Source organism: Mesoplodon densirostris, chromosome 11, assembly GCF_025265405.1.
Source record: "Mesoplodon densirostris isolate mMesDen1 chromosome 11, mMesDen1 primary haplotype, whole genome shotgun sequence".
Taxonomy (NCBI): domain Eukaryota; kingdom Metazoa; phylum Chordata; class Mammalia; order Artiodactyla; family Ziphiidae; genus Mesoplodon; species Mesoplodon densirostris.
This window is the reverse complement of record NC_082671.1, coordinates 2,255,569-2,273,197: the sequence shown is the minus strand read 5'-3', so window position 1 is coordinate 2,273,197 and position 17,629 is coordinate 2,255,569. Positions and strand designations below refer to the sequence as shown.

At 49.8% G+C, this 17,629-nt stretch overlaps 1 protein-coding gene across 13 annotated transcripts in view; it reads right to left on the bottom strand.

Moving 5' to 3' along the window:
* MICAL3 (microtubule associated monooxygenase, calponin and LIM domain containing 3) overlaps positions 1 to 17,629 on the bottom strand; it is a 175,476-nt gene that overhangs the window by 78,244 nt on the left and 79,603 nt on the right. For all 13 annotated transcript variants that reach the window (XM_060112932.1, XM_060112938.1, XM_060112941.1 and 10 more), the window contains 12 exons: positions 17,135 to 17,290; positions 16,077 to 16,177; positions 13,838 to 14,095; positions 13,393 to 13,508; positions 10,666 to 10,792; positions 9,687 to 9,783; positions 7,194 to 7,341; positions 5,018 to 5,214; positions 3,586 to 3,698; positions 3,434 to 3,496; positions 2,817 to 2,990; positions 1,392 to 1,475 (listed from right to left, as the gene is read on the bottom strand). In XM_060112932.1, the coding sequence (XP_059968915.1) occupies positions 1,392 to 1,475; positions 2,817 to 2,990; positions 3,434 to 3,496; positions 3,586 to 3,698; positions 5,018 to 5,214; positions 7,194 to 7,341; positions 9,687 to 9,783; positions 10,666 to 10,792; positions 13,393 to 13,508; positions 13,838 to 14,095; positions 16,077 to 16,177; positions 17,135 to 17,290 (1,634 nt within the window). The remainder of the gene's footprint in view (positions 1 to 1,391; positions 1,476 to 2,816; positions 2,991 to 3,433; positions 3,497 to 3,585; positions 3,699 to 5,017; positions 5,215 to 7,193; positions 7,342 to 9,686; positions 9,784 to 10,665; positions 10,793 to 13,392; positions 13,509 to 13,837; positions 14,096 to 16,076; positions 16,178 to 17,134; positions 17,291 to 17,629) is intronic.

Genomic DNA, 17,629 nt, shown 5'->3' with positions numbered 1-17,629 from the left:
GGCTCCCAGCCGCTGCAGCAACAGGAGAAGCAGGGCTCCGGGCACCCCTGCCGCCCAGCACCCAGCGGGAGCGAAGCCCATGTTCCGCGGGACGGAGGCAGCAATAGCGGCCGAGCCAGCCCCTCGGGTCCCTGAGCCGGGCTTCCTGGGATGCCCGCCCGGAGCCACTGCAGGACGTGCCGCTCAGAGTCACCTCTTCACCCGCCGACTGTGGCTCCCTGTCTCAGGCCCCCTCCGTGACCAGTGTAAGAACCTGGGAACGTAGTGCAGAGTTCACCTTCCCCTGCAGTCATGCTCAATTCAAGACCAACCTTCACATCATACCTTCCACCTCGACTTCAAAGGTCTACCCGAGGCAAAGGGCAAGTAAGGAAAATAGAGGTGGAGTTCTAATGAGTTTTCCTCAGAAGACCTCCCCTCCCCACGCATGGGGAGAGAGGCAGCTTGGCGTCATGGTGACTTTGGACACTGCCCCCAAGCTTCCGCCTCAGCCTCACGGGCCCTGCCTTAACGTGCATATTATCCAACGGAAAGTTAAAAAGAAACGTTCTGCCCTAAGTGTAATTCAACTGAAATCTAACTCACCACTCCCCAGCACCTCCCAGCACAGGAGGGAATCAGGGTCAGCCCCTCTGACCGCTCAGAACCCCAGTCCTCAGCGACTCCGAACCACAAGACAGCAACCCCAGGCCGCACTCAGGGCTGTGACGTGGGGGGAAAGAGCAGAGGCCTCCCATCGCGCTGGCGGGTTTCCTGTTCCCCGCCAGGCACCAGCCCCTCTTTCTTTCTGCCCCACTCTATACTGTGTAGGAGAAGCAGCTTTACAGGAGATCCTGCAGAAACTTTAGTGAAAATTTCCAAAACGAGTATTTTAAATGTGGACAAAACACTGAGAAAACGCCCATGATCATCTCTGTCCATCATCTGAAACAAGGAAAAAACCAGTTTGAGACTGTTTCTTGGATAACATTTTCCTGTTTAACACGAGAAGACCACTGCCCGAGCCCCAAGCTCTAGAAACTCGGGATTGTCCTCCAGGGGTCACGCAGATGCATTTCAGCCAAAGGTCAACTTGGGACAAAGGTTATAACACCAAAACCCCAAAGGCTAAGTACCTGAACACAGGTACCACATAGCTTCAGCTAGTTTCAACACCAATGTAACAGCCCACTCTTTTCACTGGTTTCCCAAATCCCAAGGAGTTAAACAAGTCATGCAATACTATCAGTACTGTCTGTTAAACCTTTCCCCAGAGTCGCCACTCAAATGTGCACAGAGATCCCTACCCCGTGACCTAGGGTTCTACAGTGCAGGCCCCACCCGGCTGGCTCGGAGGAGGAGCAGGTGGGAAGGCCCCAGCACCCATTCTGGTCCCTGGGCAGTTCCTTTACCTGTTTCCACTGGGGGGCGGGAGCAGGACGACCCTGCTCAGGCAGGCAGCAGGACGGCTGGCTGAGCCCACGCTCTTGTGTCGGCTGTGACACACAGGCCAAGTATTGGGTAGGTGACAGGACACGGAGACAAAAAAAAAAAAAAAAACCATTAAGGTAGCAGACACAGACATGGTTCTCACAGAGGATAGACACGCATCTATGAACTGAAGGAGGGTGCACAGAATTCGTTCTAGGAAGTTACACTTACAAAGGGAAACCCTCCCTCCCCAACTCGGGTGAAGCCAAATGCAAAAGAAAAGACAAACAGAAGCTGTAATTCTGATTATCCTTTTCCCAAGCTCAATGCTCTGAGCCTAAACGACTAACTCTGGCTTGGAAAATAAATCTTTCCACTCAAAATGAGTGGGGACACACTTCCTCCAGCCTTGCTGAGGAGGATGGAACCTGGGCTGCTGCAGCCGCCCGGCAGCCTCTCACATTCCCAGTCAAGCCTGCACGTTCTCTGTGGACCTCGGCACGAACGCCTGGAGCGTGAGGATCTAACCAAGCACTAGATGTGGGAAGAAGTTAGTGATGGTGGTCGGCCTGGGCCCTGGTCCACAGGAACAAGGGCTGGCGCACGTGGCGAAGATGAAGAGGCGCTCCCCGCACCAGGAGTTTTAGAAGAAATGTTCATTGTGGATCTCACAATGCCTGTACCTCCTCTTGTGAGAAGCCTTAGTGACTTTTAGACAAGCAAGAGGAGAGACAAGACCTAACAGGCATGGCGGTCCAGCCCTCAGCAGAACTCGGGGAGTGAGGACAGTCCACGGAGAACCTTTACAGCACTCACACTCGTGACCTAGTTCAAGGACAGTCTAGGAAAACCATGTGCAACACACAAGAGCGTCTACCTCTCTGCCCTTCATCAAAGATGAGAAACAACTAAACATCCAGCACCAGAGGAAGAGTTAAGAAAAGCATGGAGCACACACTTTGGAAGAGGCTTATAAAGAGTTTGGAACATGGAAATACGCCCAAAGTTACGTGAAGAAAGCAGAACAGGAAAGCGTACGTTAAGAATGACCTCAACCATGAAAATAAGAATGCACTAAAAAAAGACCAGAAAGAAAAATATTAACAGAATTATAGGGGCCTTAATTACACTTTCCAGCATTTTCCTCAATAAGCGGGTACCTCTTATATTACTTACATATGCATGTACGTGAACACACACCTACGTACACAGATCTGGACACCCCGTTCTAAAGATCCTTGGGTGGGCCTGGCTGGTGAGGACAGGAACCCTCGTCCCTGCCCCATGCAGACGCCAGTGTCGAGCCCTGAGCCCTCAGGACCAGGAAGTTCCCCGTCTCACTCACTAACCCCCCTTCCTCTGTGGCCAGCCCAGGTCCGGGCAGGCGAGGTGTGAGCCGGGCTTACCTGTCTCCTCACGCCTGTGGACTGCGCAGGCGCGTTCTCCTCAAACTTGGCCAGTAGCTGGGTGGCCATGTACTTCACCTTGTTCTGGTTGCCAAGGGCCACATCCACCCTCCGGTCGCTCAGGGTGCTCACCAGCGTAGGTCTTCCTCCTCTGTAGCCCCGGGGCGCGTCCTCCTGGTGAACAGGGGTATCGAGAGCCAGCCTCGGTTAGAGGAGCCCCTGCCCACACCCCAGGGCCTGGCACAGCGGCTCGTCCCTGCTTTAGGTCGAGCTCAGTGGCTCTCCTCAAGGTTCAAATCTCAAGATGGCCTCGGGCCCAGGGGCAGCATGAAGAGGTACTCGGGCTCTTGCTGGTGTGGTCACATCCCAGGAAAGCTGCTGCCTTCCACCACATATGGGATTCCAAAGAGACAGGAAGGCCCAGAGCACATGTGTGTTCCCTGGATGCTCTCCAAAAAATTAAACAAAGGCAAAAGGCCACAGAAAGCATCTGTGCACAACAATTCTCACAAAGAGTGAACCGAAAAGATCTAGCAATACCGATTTGGGAATTAAGCGTTTCAGCCAAGGAGGACGATTCAGTACAATCATTCTGGCAAATTCCAGATATTTCTCACCTCTTCCGACTGGCTGGTCTTTCTCCTCTTCCCAGCACCGTCCAAGTCCTTTTCCTTTTTGTCCTGCACCAAGAGCAGAGGGAAACCGCATTCCTCTAGTCACTGCACTGTGCCATTAGTTCTGCAGCTGGAGGAAAAACCCTTCCACTTACCTTGGGAGAGCGCTTCCGAGAAATGGTCTGCCCCAACTTGCTCAGGAAGGAGATGGGGGATTTAGTGCTGGCTACCAGGACGGCCCTCTCCTCAGCATTCAGGTCCAAGGCGTCTGTGGGCAGAAACCAGCAGTGTCCAAGGACGGCCCTGAGGGCGCCTCCTTGCAGGAGGCTCTCGGAACCTCAGGAAGCTCTGAGGGTTCGTACGCTCTGAACCCGGTAGGAACTCCACAGAGAAAATGCACACGGAGCCCTGGACGCTGGGTCTTCTCTTCTCCATCCATACAAACAAAACCAACGCTTGCCCCAATCCACTTCAGTCACAAAAACCTCCACTTTCGCTTTTCAGACGCTGCAATCTGCCTGTGCTTGCTGGTTACAACAGAGTGCCGAAGCCTCACTTCAAGATGAAAAGTTCAGGTCGGGAGAGAAAGGGAGGGGCATCGGCGGGGAGGAGACGGGACTCGGGTCATGGGTTCAGGGTGTGCTTGTTGATGTCAGAGTTGTGCATGTCTGTTGTAAGAACTGCATCTCTAATGAGAGAAAGCCACAGATGTCTACAAGTACATGGGCTAGAAGCACTGGAGAATGGTACCTAAACTCTGTGGGTTCCACTGTTTTATTAGTAACAATAGTAATGTTTAAATAATAATTGAAGCTAATAATACATTGCTAACATTTGTTTAAGTGCTTCCATTAGCCAAACACTCTTCTTAGCGTATTACAATCTAGCCATGTACATATTATCCCACTTTACAGATGGGGAAACTGAGGCACAGGGAAGTTTAGTGACTTTAGGTGGAGGCAATGGGATGTAAACCAGGTCAGGTACCGTGGTCAACACTTGTAAGCATCATGATGCTTACTCAGTCTGTTTTCTGACAGCCTGAGGGCCAAGGGAAGATTTTTGGAAACACTAAAAGGTAGGAGAAGAAAGAGAAGCCAAAGAAACAGTTAACAGAAGGAAGAGAACAAAGCAAGTATAGTCCGGGATCACAGAAGTCAAGGGGAAGAGAGAATTTCAAGAGAAAGGACGTCATTCCAAGTGCTGAACAACGCAGAACAGCTGGGTACCTGAGAGGTGAGAGAGGAGGGAAGAATATGCACCTGGTGATTCTTCACGACCACGGACAACAGTTTTGGCCAGGTCGCAAAGCGTCACAAAGATTAGGCAGTGAGGAAGTCCAGGCCACAGCAAAAGCACCTTTTCAAACAGTCTGATTCTGAGAGAAAGGGAACGAGGGTGGTGGAGTCAAGGACAAGGTTCTAGACGGGAATGCTCACGGCCTCCACAACTGCAGGTTTGCTGAGCAAGACCTGGGTCAGAACGAGGGGCTGACAAGAGTGCAGAGAAGCGGGTCTGCTGGAAGGAGGGGCACGGGGGAAGGAGAGGCAGGGGAGCCACACGGCAGCACCCCTGGAGGGCCCTTACCTCGGGAGGGGAGCGAGTCCCTGAACATCTCGTAGAACTGGGTCAGGTACATCACCATGGACAGCTTGTCCGGCTCCCCCACCGAGGCCATCTCTCTGCCTGTCATGATGGGAGAGATGCCCAGCTCCTTCTCAGCAATATCAAAGGCCAGCTGGTTATTCTTCTCCACATTTTGCTCATCCAAAGAATCAAAATCTCTGAGAAACAGGACGAGGAAAACATGTCAAGATGGGCTGCTTGTCCCCAGACCAGAAAACACGGTATCACAGAGTCACCACTATTTCTTGGTCTTTCAGCTAAAATCCAGGGCGCAGGCCTCACTGAAATCGGAGAGCAAACCTGTCTCTCTCACTTCTGTCTCCCTCCTTTTACTAATGAAATGCAAATCATCCTCAGGGAGAAGACAGGATTAACAATCTACCCATAAGAGAAAAGAGGGGAAAAGTTGGAAAACATAACATTTTATCAATAACGTAAAGTTCTTGCTAAAATGTAAGCTCCAGAAAAGGAATTGTTTTTGTTAAGTTTCTCCCGTGCCCCGTGTGTGGTCTGCATGTATTAAACTCATGCTCAATAACAATAAAGGTCCTATTTGGATCAGGCTGTGTCTAAAGGCCTGGAACCATCACCCCCTGTGTCCTCTGGAGCTGACAAGCTGTTGATGTACTAAATCAGCTCTGGTGAATCTTACTGAGCCTTCCCCTCTAATTAAAAGGGAAATTCCAAAACTTTCCTCAAAAGATTTCTCCACTGCTAAATTTCCTGAGTTTTCCTAAGTATTTAGATTAACAAACATTTCCCACTGGGTTTCAGGCTTCTTGCTATTCAATCAAGTAAAGACTGACAGCATCCTTCTTTAGGTGATTTCAGATTAACTGGGCAGGCCTTACTTTGTGTTAACCTGCTGACTCCGCAACCGTTTTTCATTTTTTAAACTCCTTTACTCTGTATGTTAAGCCTACTAAACTGGGGGTGTGGGGGGGCTCATCCTGAGTGACGTCACGGCAGCTTAAATGGTGCCAAATTAGCTACTCACTGTTCTGTGCACCGTCAGGAGGAAACGCCCGGGCCCCGGGCAGCCTTCGGTCCATTCCCACAGGAGCGTGTCCCCTCCGCACCAGGCTCCCTTCAGGGACTCCTGCCCTCCCCCTTCTGTCCTGCCCTCCCTCTGGACTAGGACTGACTTGCCTGGCCCTTCTCCTGAGCACTTCTGTGTCATCCACCGCAGTCGTTCTCAGGCTGCCCCTGCCCCCCGGAGGGGTCAATAAGCCCTACTTCAACTCAGTTTTCACCAGTCTCGCCGTGAGCTAAGGGACAGGGGCACAGAGGCCACTTCTGCTTATCAAGCACGTCAGCACCCCCACTCCTAAGCACTAGGTGAGGCCCCTTTCTTTTATTAACATAAAAGAGAGCCAGATCTTTCAGGATTCCTTAAGTAATCATCAGAACAAAACAAATACACAAAAATGGGCCCCTAAGTGGACCTGATGATGAAAGGACAGATAGCCAAAATAATGCCACATGCTCTGCTTGTTTCTGAATCTTCTTGTTTGGCTTCCATGGTAACGAATGCCTATGAGGAAATCTGGGTGCACCGGTCACCACAGCTGACCTGGGTCATCCTGTCATACTAGTCTGCATTTAGGTGAGCAGAGAATGACCAAAAGAGGAAATATCGCCGCAAAGGTACGTAAGGCCACCTGAGTGTCAGAGGCATAACAGAGCACGCTTGCAAAAAGTGCAAGAGACAAGAAACAATGCTGACAAGCCCCGGTGAATGGAGGAAGTGCTTTGCTGGTAGTGACACACGTGCCTTCAGCCCACACTCCGGCCAGGCTTTCTTCGTGACCAGCAGAGCTGGCTGAACGCAGAGCTCAGCCTGGGGCCAAGAAACAGAGTTTTCCTTCATGTGATGTTAACAGGCCCGGGGGTGTTATAACCAGTTTTCCACGGTTTGAGTGCTGAGACTTTACAAACAGCTAATAATTCCTGGGTTGAGCTACATAATGCCTAACAGACACAGCTTTAAATATAACTATAAATCAAAATTAGTGACTGACTTCCAGAAGTATCTTATATATATCTCGTTCTAGGAAAAGGTACAGAGTTTGGCCGCCTGGAAGCAGGGCACTCGCAAGTCCTGTGGGAATACAGATGAAGCAGAGCCTGGACTCACATCAGATCAGGGCGGTATCTGTGGATGATGGCACACAGGGCCAGGCCGCTCTTCCACGACATGGTGAGGTCCGTCACGTTCACCCCAGCGTAGCCATCTGTCTGCCGCTGGCACCAACCCAGCAGTTTGCTGGAACGAGCCACAGACTCTAAAACAAAAACAATGTTTTTATTGGAAGTGTGGTCACCTGGTAGCTTTGATAGAGAATCCACATAACCAGGTTGAAAAAATACTGAAGGCAAGGACAAAATAGTCGTCACTGGTTTTCAAAAGAAAGAAGTTATTTAACTGGTATCATAAGAGTGGAATTTAATTTAATTTTTTTTTTTTTGGCTGTGCGGCGCGGCTTGTGGGATCTTAGTTCCCCAACCAGGGATCAAACCCGGGCCCACAGCAATGAAGTTGCAGAGTCCTAACCACTGGACTGCCAGGGAATTCCCATGGAATTTATGGTAGACAAGAAACTACCAATTTATCCAGACTCTGAGGTCAACGTCCATGCCCCAAGAGAATGACAGATCACAAGTGGATGCTATGGATCCTCTCACGCTGAAGCCCAGGGTCCCAGCCGCTCTCCAGGACAGGGACGTACAGGGAAGGGTGCCACCTGCTGAGCTGTCACCCTCACATGTGATGGCTCTAAGATTTCCCTGGAGAGCTGTCTGGCAGGTGGTGGAGGAAACGCCTTCTCTTCAAAGTAACATTGGGAGCACCCGAGAAGAAACGTTCCATTCCACCTAGCAGCACGTTAAACACTTGCTCTCACACTTTCCAAGGTACCGAGCAATCTGCCAAGTGAAGAAACTTTGCAGGACCACACACGCAAGGCCAAGGACGCCAGAGCAGGCCAGGCTTGGCACTCAGTATGACAAATGGTCACATCTTGAAAAACTCAACACATAGACACACATACGGGGACGTTTTCCAGTCACTGATGTGTCTTCTAAGACACGAACAGCCTTTATAAAAAACCGTTTTTCATGATCACATCAGAAGAGCTCTGATATAGAACATTTAGAAGAATCTGTGAACTCCTATTTGTGTCCAAGAAAGTCTGTTCCTTACCTTAAGCAGCTGAAAACACTTAACCTTATACTAAGCCACTTGTACGTAACAAATTTGTGAACATAACAAAATAAAAACTGCGTATCTAAAAGTCCCGTTTCACTTCAGTCTTTCAGGGAAAATGTATCCTGAAATGACACAGAGAACTACTGATGGTGTCACCATCATAAGTCTCCTGGCTTCAGAAATTCACTTCATTCAGATGTCTCCCAAGTCTGTGTATCCACTGATCCAATATGTACTGGACGACTTCAACATTCCAGGTTCTAGAATAACAGTGAACAAAGACACATTCTCTGGGCACTTCCCTGGTGGTCCAGTGGTTAGGACTCCACGCTCTCACTGCCTAGGGCCCAGGTTCAATCCCTGGTCGGGGAACTAAGATCCCGCGAGCTGTGCATTGCGGCCAAAAATAAATAAATAAATAAAAGACACACACTCTCTGCTTTCAAGGAGATGACACCCCAGTGGAGGGAGATGAAAATGTTTCCAGCTGCCTGTTGGTGGTCACATCTGCCTTGATATCCCAACAGCATGTCAAATTCAAGATGCCCATGACAGAGCTCAAATCTTCTCAGCCCTGAGTCCTTGTTCAGACTCTGCCAGTGCTTCTGGCTCCTTATGCTCTCGGCAGCCACTTCTAATGCCCCGCTGCATGCCAGGTGCTGCAGCGAACACCGCGACACGCCCCCGAGTCCTCGCAGCCAGCGTGAGGTGGGCATGGTTACCCCCACTTTGCACACACGGAAACCCAAGTTCAGAGACACTACGTATGCTGTCAAGCCACACGCTTCACGGACGGGCACAGCTGGACTGGACGCGGTCTCCCTTCTCATTCGCGGCATCAACACCGGACCGGCCAGCCTGACCACTGGAGCACTTCTAGACTACCTGCTGTGCCCCAGCGCCCTTCTCTGTCCCAGCTCACCTGCAGCTGGCTGGTCACTCTCCTTTTAAAGACTCTTCAGGGGCCTACACTGCACAGGCTCCGCCTCCATCACTGTGTCCTGCAGCCGTCGTGGTCCTCAGCTAAGAGGCCACTGCTTCTTCTGTAAAGCCTTCCCTCAAAACCTTGGTTTGCGTGTGTGCTCCCAAGTCCACACCCCCGCCCTCTCAACAGCGCCGTATCCGACTTCTCTTTACACCCTCACGACACCTTAGACCAGGTTTCCCGGCCTTGCCAGCATTGCTGCTTTAGGCAGTTGATCCTTCACTGTAGGGCTGACTTATGTACCCCAAGGGGCAGAGCAGTTGTAACCCTCCCAGTCCTGACACCCAAAAATGTCTCCAGACACGACCAAACATCCCCTGGGGGCAAACCACCTCCGGTGAGAACCATGTACATGAGAGCCAGTACTGTGCGCGCCAACAGCTCAGCCAATTACACAGAACGGTCTCGACGGCGGAAAGGCCAGTACCAGGACTCACCATTGCGGGCCAATTTTGGGGTAGTTCGGGAATTCACGAGGTTCTCCATCTCCAGATGAATATCTTTTGTTTCTCCAGTATCGTACAGATGGCGCACCTGGCAGGAAGTTTACAAGTTGTAAAGAAGGAAAATCACATACCAAGTAATGAATTCCCGACTGAGAGCACACTGACTGAAGTGGAAGGCTGGGGAAGTGCAGTCAGAAGGTGTAACGCCAACCTTAATCCTTTCTGGGATACGGTGGGTCACGTACACACAAATGCATGGGAACTGTAAGAACCTGTGCTCAGAGACAGCCACGGAGGGCCCTCGCACAGTCTCTGCTGGGCCATTACTACTGCCCAGTGACAGCGGGTTTCCCCCACAAACACAGAGGCCTAGATGTCAAGTGAATAAAAAATTACTCTAGAACACAGGCAAATACTTTGAATGGGCTGCTTTCTCAGCATTGTTGGGCTCCCGGGGATTATTATGCTTTGTAAAATGTTACTCTCAGTGCAGTAACAAGGCTTTAGACATTCTGAGCTGTCCAGCAGTATCTTTTACTTGCGGAGGGTCTTATCTTTCCATGTTCTCTCAAGTGACCAGTGCTGTCTGCCTGCACAACGATCCTGGGAGCAGCAGGGATGGTGGCCTCCATGGTACAGATGGGGAAACAAGTTCAGGGAAGGTGAGCGGCGGCCCCTGGGTCACGGTGACTGGTGGCAGTGACGCAGGCGCTTGCTGCACGTCCTGACTAGAGAACGAGGGCTGAGCTCCTGCACTGTCCACGGGAACCAGGAGACGGGACAGAGCCCTCCGGTCACCAGACAACCCGCTGCCCTAGCTGATCAGTCTGCTGATGGAAGAGGCCTCCCTCAGCCAACTCAGGAAGACGGCTGCTTGGATTGTGAAGGAATGCTGTGTGCGCCTGTATTCACAGAGTCTGACTGGTCCTGACCGTGGCCGGGACACGGATGACGGGCCAGGGGCGCTTACCTGGCTTGGCCGGAGGAAGTTGACGTTCATGTTGGGGTATCTGGTGACGGGGTCTATGCTGTACTGGCTGAAGTTCTTGCTCACATTCTCGGGGGTGGTCTGAGGCAGCAACCTATAAATGCTTTCCCTGCAACAATGCACAACAGGGCGCTCAGAGCAGCGACAGCACCAGAAGCTCCTCCCTCTCCTTGGATAATATTTCTAGTTTCTGACAGTCCAGGGTGGGACAAATCCTCCTTGACGGGTTGCCTCCAACCCCACATCAGCCCTGGCTTCCCATCCCCACCATCTCAACGATCCCACAGGCCCCAGACTGTTAGGGGCCAAGGAGAAGGGCAAGTCCACTGCTGCGGGCAGGGAGCCAAGCCTCACTCTACTCTACTGCTGTGCTGTTTTAGCAAGTAGGCCAATGTTTAATTTTTAAGAAAATCACTGATGAAAAAAACTTGCCACCAAATTGACCCAGAGTACCTTAGGTAACAGACTTAAAAAATGGTATCGACCACTAATTTCATCCAGCAAATCCTCTTTCTCTAGTTCTGGTCAAGGCACTTGTTCTTTATTAGCAAGCGAATCTGAGACCTTACCGCATCTGCAATTATCTGCTTCACAATGTCTGACAGTTGAGAGTCAATGTTCATAAGCACTTTGTTGTTTTCCTTTGGATTCGAAGTCACTTTTAATTTCTTCTCCTATGTTAGTACATCCCCTGCTACCACACTGATTTCATTAGTACAAGTCTCTCTAGTTTAAGGACAGGAAGATTAAATGCACTGTTTTCATGTATTGGGTTGGCCAAAAAGTGCCTTTGGTTTTTAAGTAAAAACTAAAGACACATTTTTCATTTTCACCAAGAAATTTATTGAACAATGTATTTACCCTTTTGTTCCACTACCTTCTGCCATTTTTCAGATAACTTCATAATTCCACCTTCCCAAAACTTTTTATCTTTTTGAGCAAACAACTGTTCCAGGTGCCTTTTACAGTCTTCCAGGGAACTGAAATTTTTTCCATTAAGAGAACTTTGTAAAGACCGAAATAAATGGAAATCCAAAGGTGCAATGTCTAGTGAATATAGCAGATGAATCAGAACTTCTCAGCTAAGCTGTAACACTTTTTGCCTGGTCATCAAAGAAACATGTGGTCTTGCGTTATCCTGATGGAAGATTATGCGTTTTCTGTTGACTAATTCCAGACGCTTTTCGTCGAGTGCCACTTTCAGTTGGTCTAATTGGGAGCAGTACTTGTTGGAATTAATCGTTTGGTTTTCCAGAGGAGCTCATGGTAGAGGACTCCCTTTCAATCCCACCATATACACAACATCACCTTCTTTGGATGAAGACCAGCCTTTGATGTGGTTGGTGGTGGTTCTTTTCGCTTGCCCCACGATCTCTTCCGCTCCACATTATTGGACAGTAAACCACTTCTCATCGCCCGTCACAATTTGTTTTAAAAACGGAATTTTTTGCTACGTTTAAGTAGAGAAACACATGCGGAAATATGGTCAAGAAGGTTTTTTTCGCTTAACTTATGTGGAAACCAAACATCAAAGCGATTAACATAACCAAGCTGGAGCAAATGATTTTCAGTGCTTGATTTGGATATTTTGAGTATGTTGGCTATCTCCCTCATGGTGTAACATTGTTATCAATTAATGTCTCGATTTGATCACTATCAACTTCAACTGGTCTACCCAATTGTGGAGCATCGTCCAGCGAGAAATCTCCAGCACAGAACTTTGCAAACCACCTTTGACATGTTCAATCAGTCACAGCACCTTCTCCATACACTGCACAAATCTTTTTTTGTGCTTCAGTTGTGTTTTTACCTTTCTAGAAATGATAAAGCATAATATGCTGAAAATGTTACTTTTTTCTTCCATCTTCAATATTAAAATGGCTACACAAAAATTCACCAATTTTGATGTCTTTTTTTTTTAATTTTAAAATTTTATTTTATTTACTTATTTATTTTTGGCTGCGCTGGGTCTTCGTTGCTGCGCGCAAGCTTTCCCTAGTTCTGGCGAGCGGGGGCTACTCTTTGTTGCAGTGCGTGGGCTTCTCATTGTGGTGGCTTCTCTTGTTGTGGAGCACGGGCTCTAGGCGCACAGGCTTCAGTAGTTGTGGCACGCGGGCTCAGTAGTTGTGGCTCGAGGGCTCTGGAGCGCAGGCTCAGTAGTTGTGGCGCGCAGGCTTAGTTGCTCTGTGGCGTTTGGGATCTTCCCGGACCAGGGCTAGAACCCTTGTCCCCTGCATTGGCAGGCGGATTCTTAACCACTGCGCCACCAGGGAAGTCCCAATAAGTCTTTTTTTAAATGCAGGCTGACAGGACAGCTGTCACATACAATCTAACAAAATGGTTTCGAATGAAGTTAAAGACAACTAAGTGCTACTAGAGCCATCTTAGGGAAAAAAACGAATGAACCTTTGGGCCAATCGAATATTTGTTCATGTAGCTGTCACAAAGGAATCAGAGAGCATCCTTCAATGTTACACAAGGATTCAGATACCATTCATCAGTAACAAATTTGATTTGAAAGGGATAAGAGAACGTCACTTAGATTAGATAATCTTTAGGTTTCTATGATTTTATGAATACCTATCTTGCTTTCCCTCTCCTAAATATAAAAACATCATTAATGAAGAAGGAAAGAGAAACCTGAACTCTGCCTGAGGAGCAAACCACTGACCCTCCTGTGTCACCACGGAAGGACGCCCCTCCGCTTACCTCTCTGCCAGGACTTCCAAGGGGCTCCTTCCCAGAGACCAACTGCGCACCATCCAGGCCGAGTCCATAGCAGCTAGAAAGCCCCGGGCTATTCCTGTTCCCATTGGCCAAAAAGGCTACAGAAACAGAAAACAAAGAATTAACCTGAATTACCTTTTAAAAGAGGGAAACTAAACTAAGGAGGAGAGAAAGAGTTTGCTGTTGACCCTGCCCTTCCCTTCCCTACTTCACAGCCTGCAGACGGGCAAGTCACAAAGCCTTCGGAACTGCCACCCACAGCGGCAAGCCTGGGCTCCCCACGGCCTGGGGCCCTCCCCTGTACACTAGACCGCGTGGCAGCGCAGACACTCGCTCCCCAGCTGGGACCCCAGAGCTGCCCCTCAGTGCGATGCCCCCTCGCCAGGCCTCCAACCTGAACTGCCACCTCCCGCTGCTCAGCACTCACCTCCAGAAGGCTGTCCCCCACCAGGGCCACCAGCAGCTGGTGGCCACTGTGCTCCCGCACCAGGGCCGCATTCTCGGAGGCGTACATGCACGTGAAGTCGAACATGGCCACGTCGGGCTGCCCGTAGTGGTTGATGGCGAAGTCCAGGGAGGGCAGCTGCTGCTGGGTGGAGAAGTCGGCCGCCTCCCGGGCATAGCTCAGCAGGGCCTCCTGGTCCACATTCTCCCGGGACAGCAGGAGCTCCGTGTCGGCGTAGTCCTATCTCCAGAGGGAGAAGAGGCTCGATGGAAACGCCCAGGCAGGGGCGCAAGAGCCCGCCGGCCACAGCCATGCTGCGCGTGCCAGACGGAACCTAGCTCTGCAGCCTTCCCCTCCCTGTTCCAAAAGCAGTCTTCTATGCACATTCAAAAGGAAAGGGGGGAGGCTGTTTCTAAAGGAACACAGGTTTTGCCGCCTAGAAACAGAGCCCCCGCTCCTCCATTTACTTGGGACAAGTCCCTGCTTCTTCAGTCTAGTCCACTCCACCTCACGGGGTTGCTCTGGATACCAAATCCATGATTTAACGTGATGGTACTCTGTAAACTGAAAAGCATGCGTAGTTCAAGCTGCTATCAGCAATCACCGTCTTCTGGGCAGCAGCTGGACCTACACGGGACACTCAACCTTGCATAGCTCATCGAACCCAAAGGAAGAACCTGAAAGCTTCAGGGCCAGAGGGGTGAGGAGGTGGGGGCAATAGGAGTCCTGGGGGCCGGGAAGAAATACACTGAAAATGGAACAGAAGTCTTCAAAACAATACACAAGATTCTGAAAGGCCCCATAGTAATCCACCAACAAAGAAAAACAATGATGAGAGGAAAAGGGCTCTCCACAGAAAGAATGGAGAACTCCTTTTCTGTTTTGGAGGCTTCTGGCACAAGGAACCAAGCCTTTCTTCTCAAGCAGGACCTAAGCTTTCCAAGTGCCCCTGATGGTACTTTCCACTGGCGTTACAAGATGTAAAAGCCAAACACAAATACTCAGGTTGGTCCCAGAAACTGTCTGTTCAACACTTAGTAAGTGGCCACCACGGGCTCTAAGTCTTAGCTTAGCCCCAAGGCGTACCAATGGGTTCACCGGCTATTTCTCACTGATAGAGCATCCAACTAAATATATCTTGCTCATGCTTTTGGCAGAATGGGCTGTGCCCACTGCTCTGTCCTGTTCTCCTCACACGCATAAAGGGCCACGGGGCTGAGACACAGACACGAGGCCCACGAGCTCCCAGCTCCCAGCTCCCCAGCACCGCCTGCAGACAAGGCAGCACCATAACTCAGAGTGAAGTCACCCGACTCATCATCATCCTGCAAAGACAAAGGATATCCTGAAATTCAGCCGCCAGTCTGCGCTGGGAACCGCACAGGCCTGGATCACCACATCTGGTGCCTCTTCTCTCCACTCATCACACAGGGACAGTTAATTCTCAAATCCAGACCAACAAGAGCAAATAAGATTTAAGAAACTCTCCTTAAGGAACCATCCACCTGTGGTTCTCTTGAGTCCATATTCTGACCATCATCTCAGGGAATGTCATACAATTAGTCATCTGGAAAAAAGGCTTAGCTGGCCCTGGCTCTGGGTGAACAAGAGCCCTCCCTGTCAGGCCATAAAGAGGTCCAAATATAGCCTGATCCAGGCACTGTAACCATACCTGCAGTAAGATCAGAACCGTTCTCAGGCTCCCATAAACACCAATTTTTGCTTCTTGGTCTAACTCCCTTCCCTCTATAACCCCCTCCCAAAAGATGACCTATTAACCAACCAATAATCGGTCATATATGGAACTCATCATAACCACAAACAGAATCACCTGAAATTAAAATGAATATGCATGAAATGCTATCTGAGATTTGCTTTGCACAGCCCAAACTGGGAGTGGTGAGTGGGCTGAGGTACTCCTGGGACAGTGCTGGCCACGTGCTGACAACTGCTAATGCTGGATGACAGGCACATCGGGGTTCATTACACAAGTCTCTCCACTTTTGTTCGCGCTTGAAATTTTCCATAATAAAAGATTTTTTTAAAAGTTAAACTAAAATACATCAGAGGAGAACAAAGTACATGGTCCCAGGAGATGAGTGAGGCACTCATTTTCATCCCCTTGCAGGAAAAAACTCATCAGACAATAAAATTCTTTCTCTTGGTAATCACATGACCCAGTACAACATAAAAAGAGGTTTAAAAGAAATCCGTGACTCACGTGCAGTATCACCCCTTTGTCCAGTAAACTCTGCTTTTTGGCTGTCATAACAAAATAGTGTGTGTCATCTTTGTAGTAGACGATGTTCTCCAAATCGATCCCTGCAACAGAGAACAAACGTGCACATAGGGCTCTGCTGAGATGAAGGCGGGTTAGGGCAGCCAGAGAGACTGTCCTGGCCACAGAGGCCAGGGTCGTGGAACACCAGACAGGGGAAAAGAAGTAAGAAAAGGCACCTGAGCCTGATCCTCACTTCCTGCACATTGGTTCACGAAAAGCAGGGGAGCTCTGGTTATCCTCACACTGCTCTGCATTCACCTGACACCCTGTTATCCGAGCAACAGCGATCAATCAGAAGCAGAAACACAAGGATGGGAAGAAAGGAGAGGTTAACCTCTAGTAAGAGGGTTTGAGTCAGTTCTCAGGTTAAACCTCTTCGATGCTCCTCAAGGCAGCGGGGGAATCTCCTAGACTCTCATGGGCAGGACAGACAACTGGATGCCTGGAAGTACAGAGGGCACTCCTGGCTCTTTAATTCGATTAACCTGAAAAACAGATGCCGTGGGAAGAAACCATGTTCTTCCAGAAAATAGGTAAGTGGAATTTGCCACACATTTCTGTTGCAGCAAGATGTCTAAGTGAATCCATCTATTCACAAGCTATCATACAACCACCTCATTTCTATCTAGCACGTGGTTTACTTCAAAGCCAAACAAACTCAGGAAAAAGAAGACACACTCCACACCGACAGTCAGGTTCTCAACAAACCAGAGCTCCCCTCCAAGAGCCGACGGCGTCAGGCACCACCATGCAGAGCCAGGCAGGGGGAAGGGCGGGAGGAGCAGCCCATCCCTGCCATGAGGACACAGGACACCAGAGTGGGAGGCAGAGACACAGACAGCGTCACGCTCAGAACGGAGCGTGGGAGTGAGGCAGGAGCAGAGGGGCAAACCACACAGCAGTAACCGTGACGACCCCCCGGCCAGACCCTCCAAGAGAAAGACCACAGGCGGAAGTTCAATTTCTATCCTTTCTGCTGTGGAGGCACCGACACCCACCTGTGGCTTCCCTCAGTTCCTGGAAAAATTTCTGGTTGAATATAAAAGCCACACCGCTGATCTCTTCCACTTTGGCTTCTGCTGTTGTGTTTCGGTTAATAAAATTTGCTGTAATGGCAATGGCCAGTTTTCCACGGAATTCTTTCCGACGAAATCCTGGAAGGAAAGAAATTTTCAGAGGTGGCCAAAGCTGGCTAAAGAAGGAAGATCACGTCACACAGGAGGGGTGCTGAGGAAGACATTAGGGAATGTGGGGGATGGGAATCAATGGGAAGATTTCAGGGCAGCTCTCCTCTATCTGGAAATAAGGTGTTTACCTCCCAAAGACCGTAACAATCCAGGAAAGACGTCAGTCACCCACAACTAACACACTGCTGGAAATCTGATGGACCAGAACAGTACTCAGTACGAGGGGTTCCATTTCATAAAAAGGGACGCCGTCTGCTTTAGTAACTTAGGTTTAATCCTGCAATGTTCCCTGCTCACGGGTGGCTT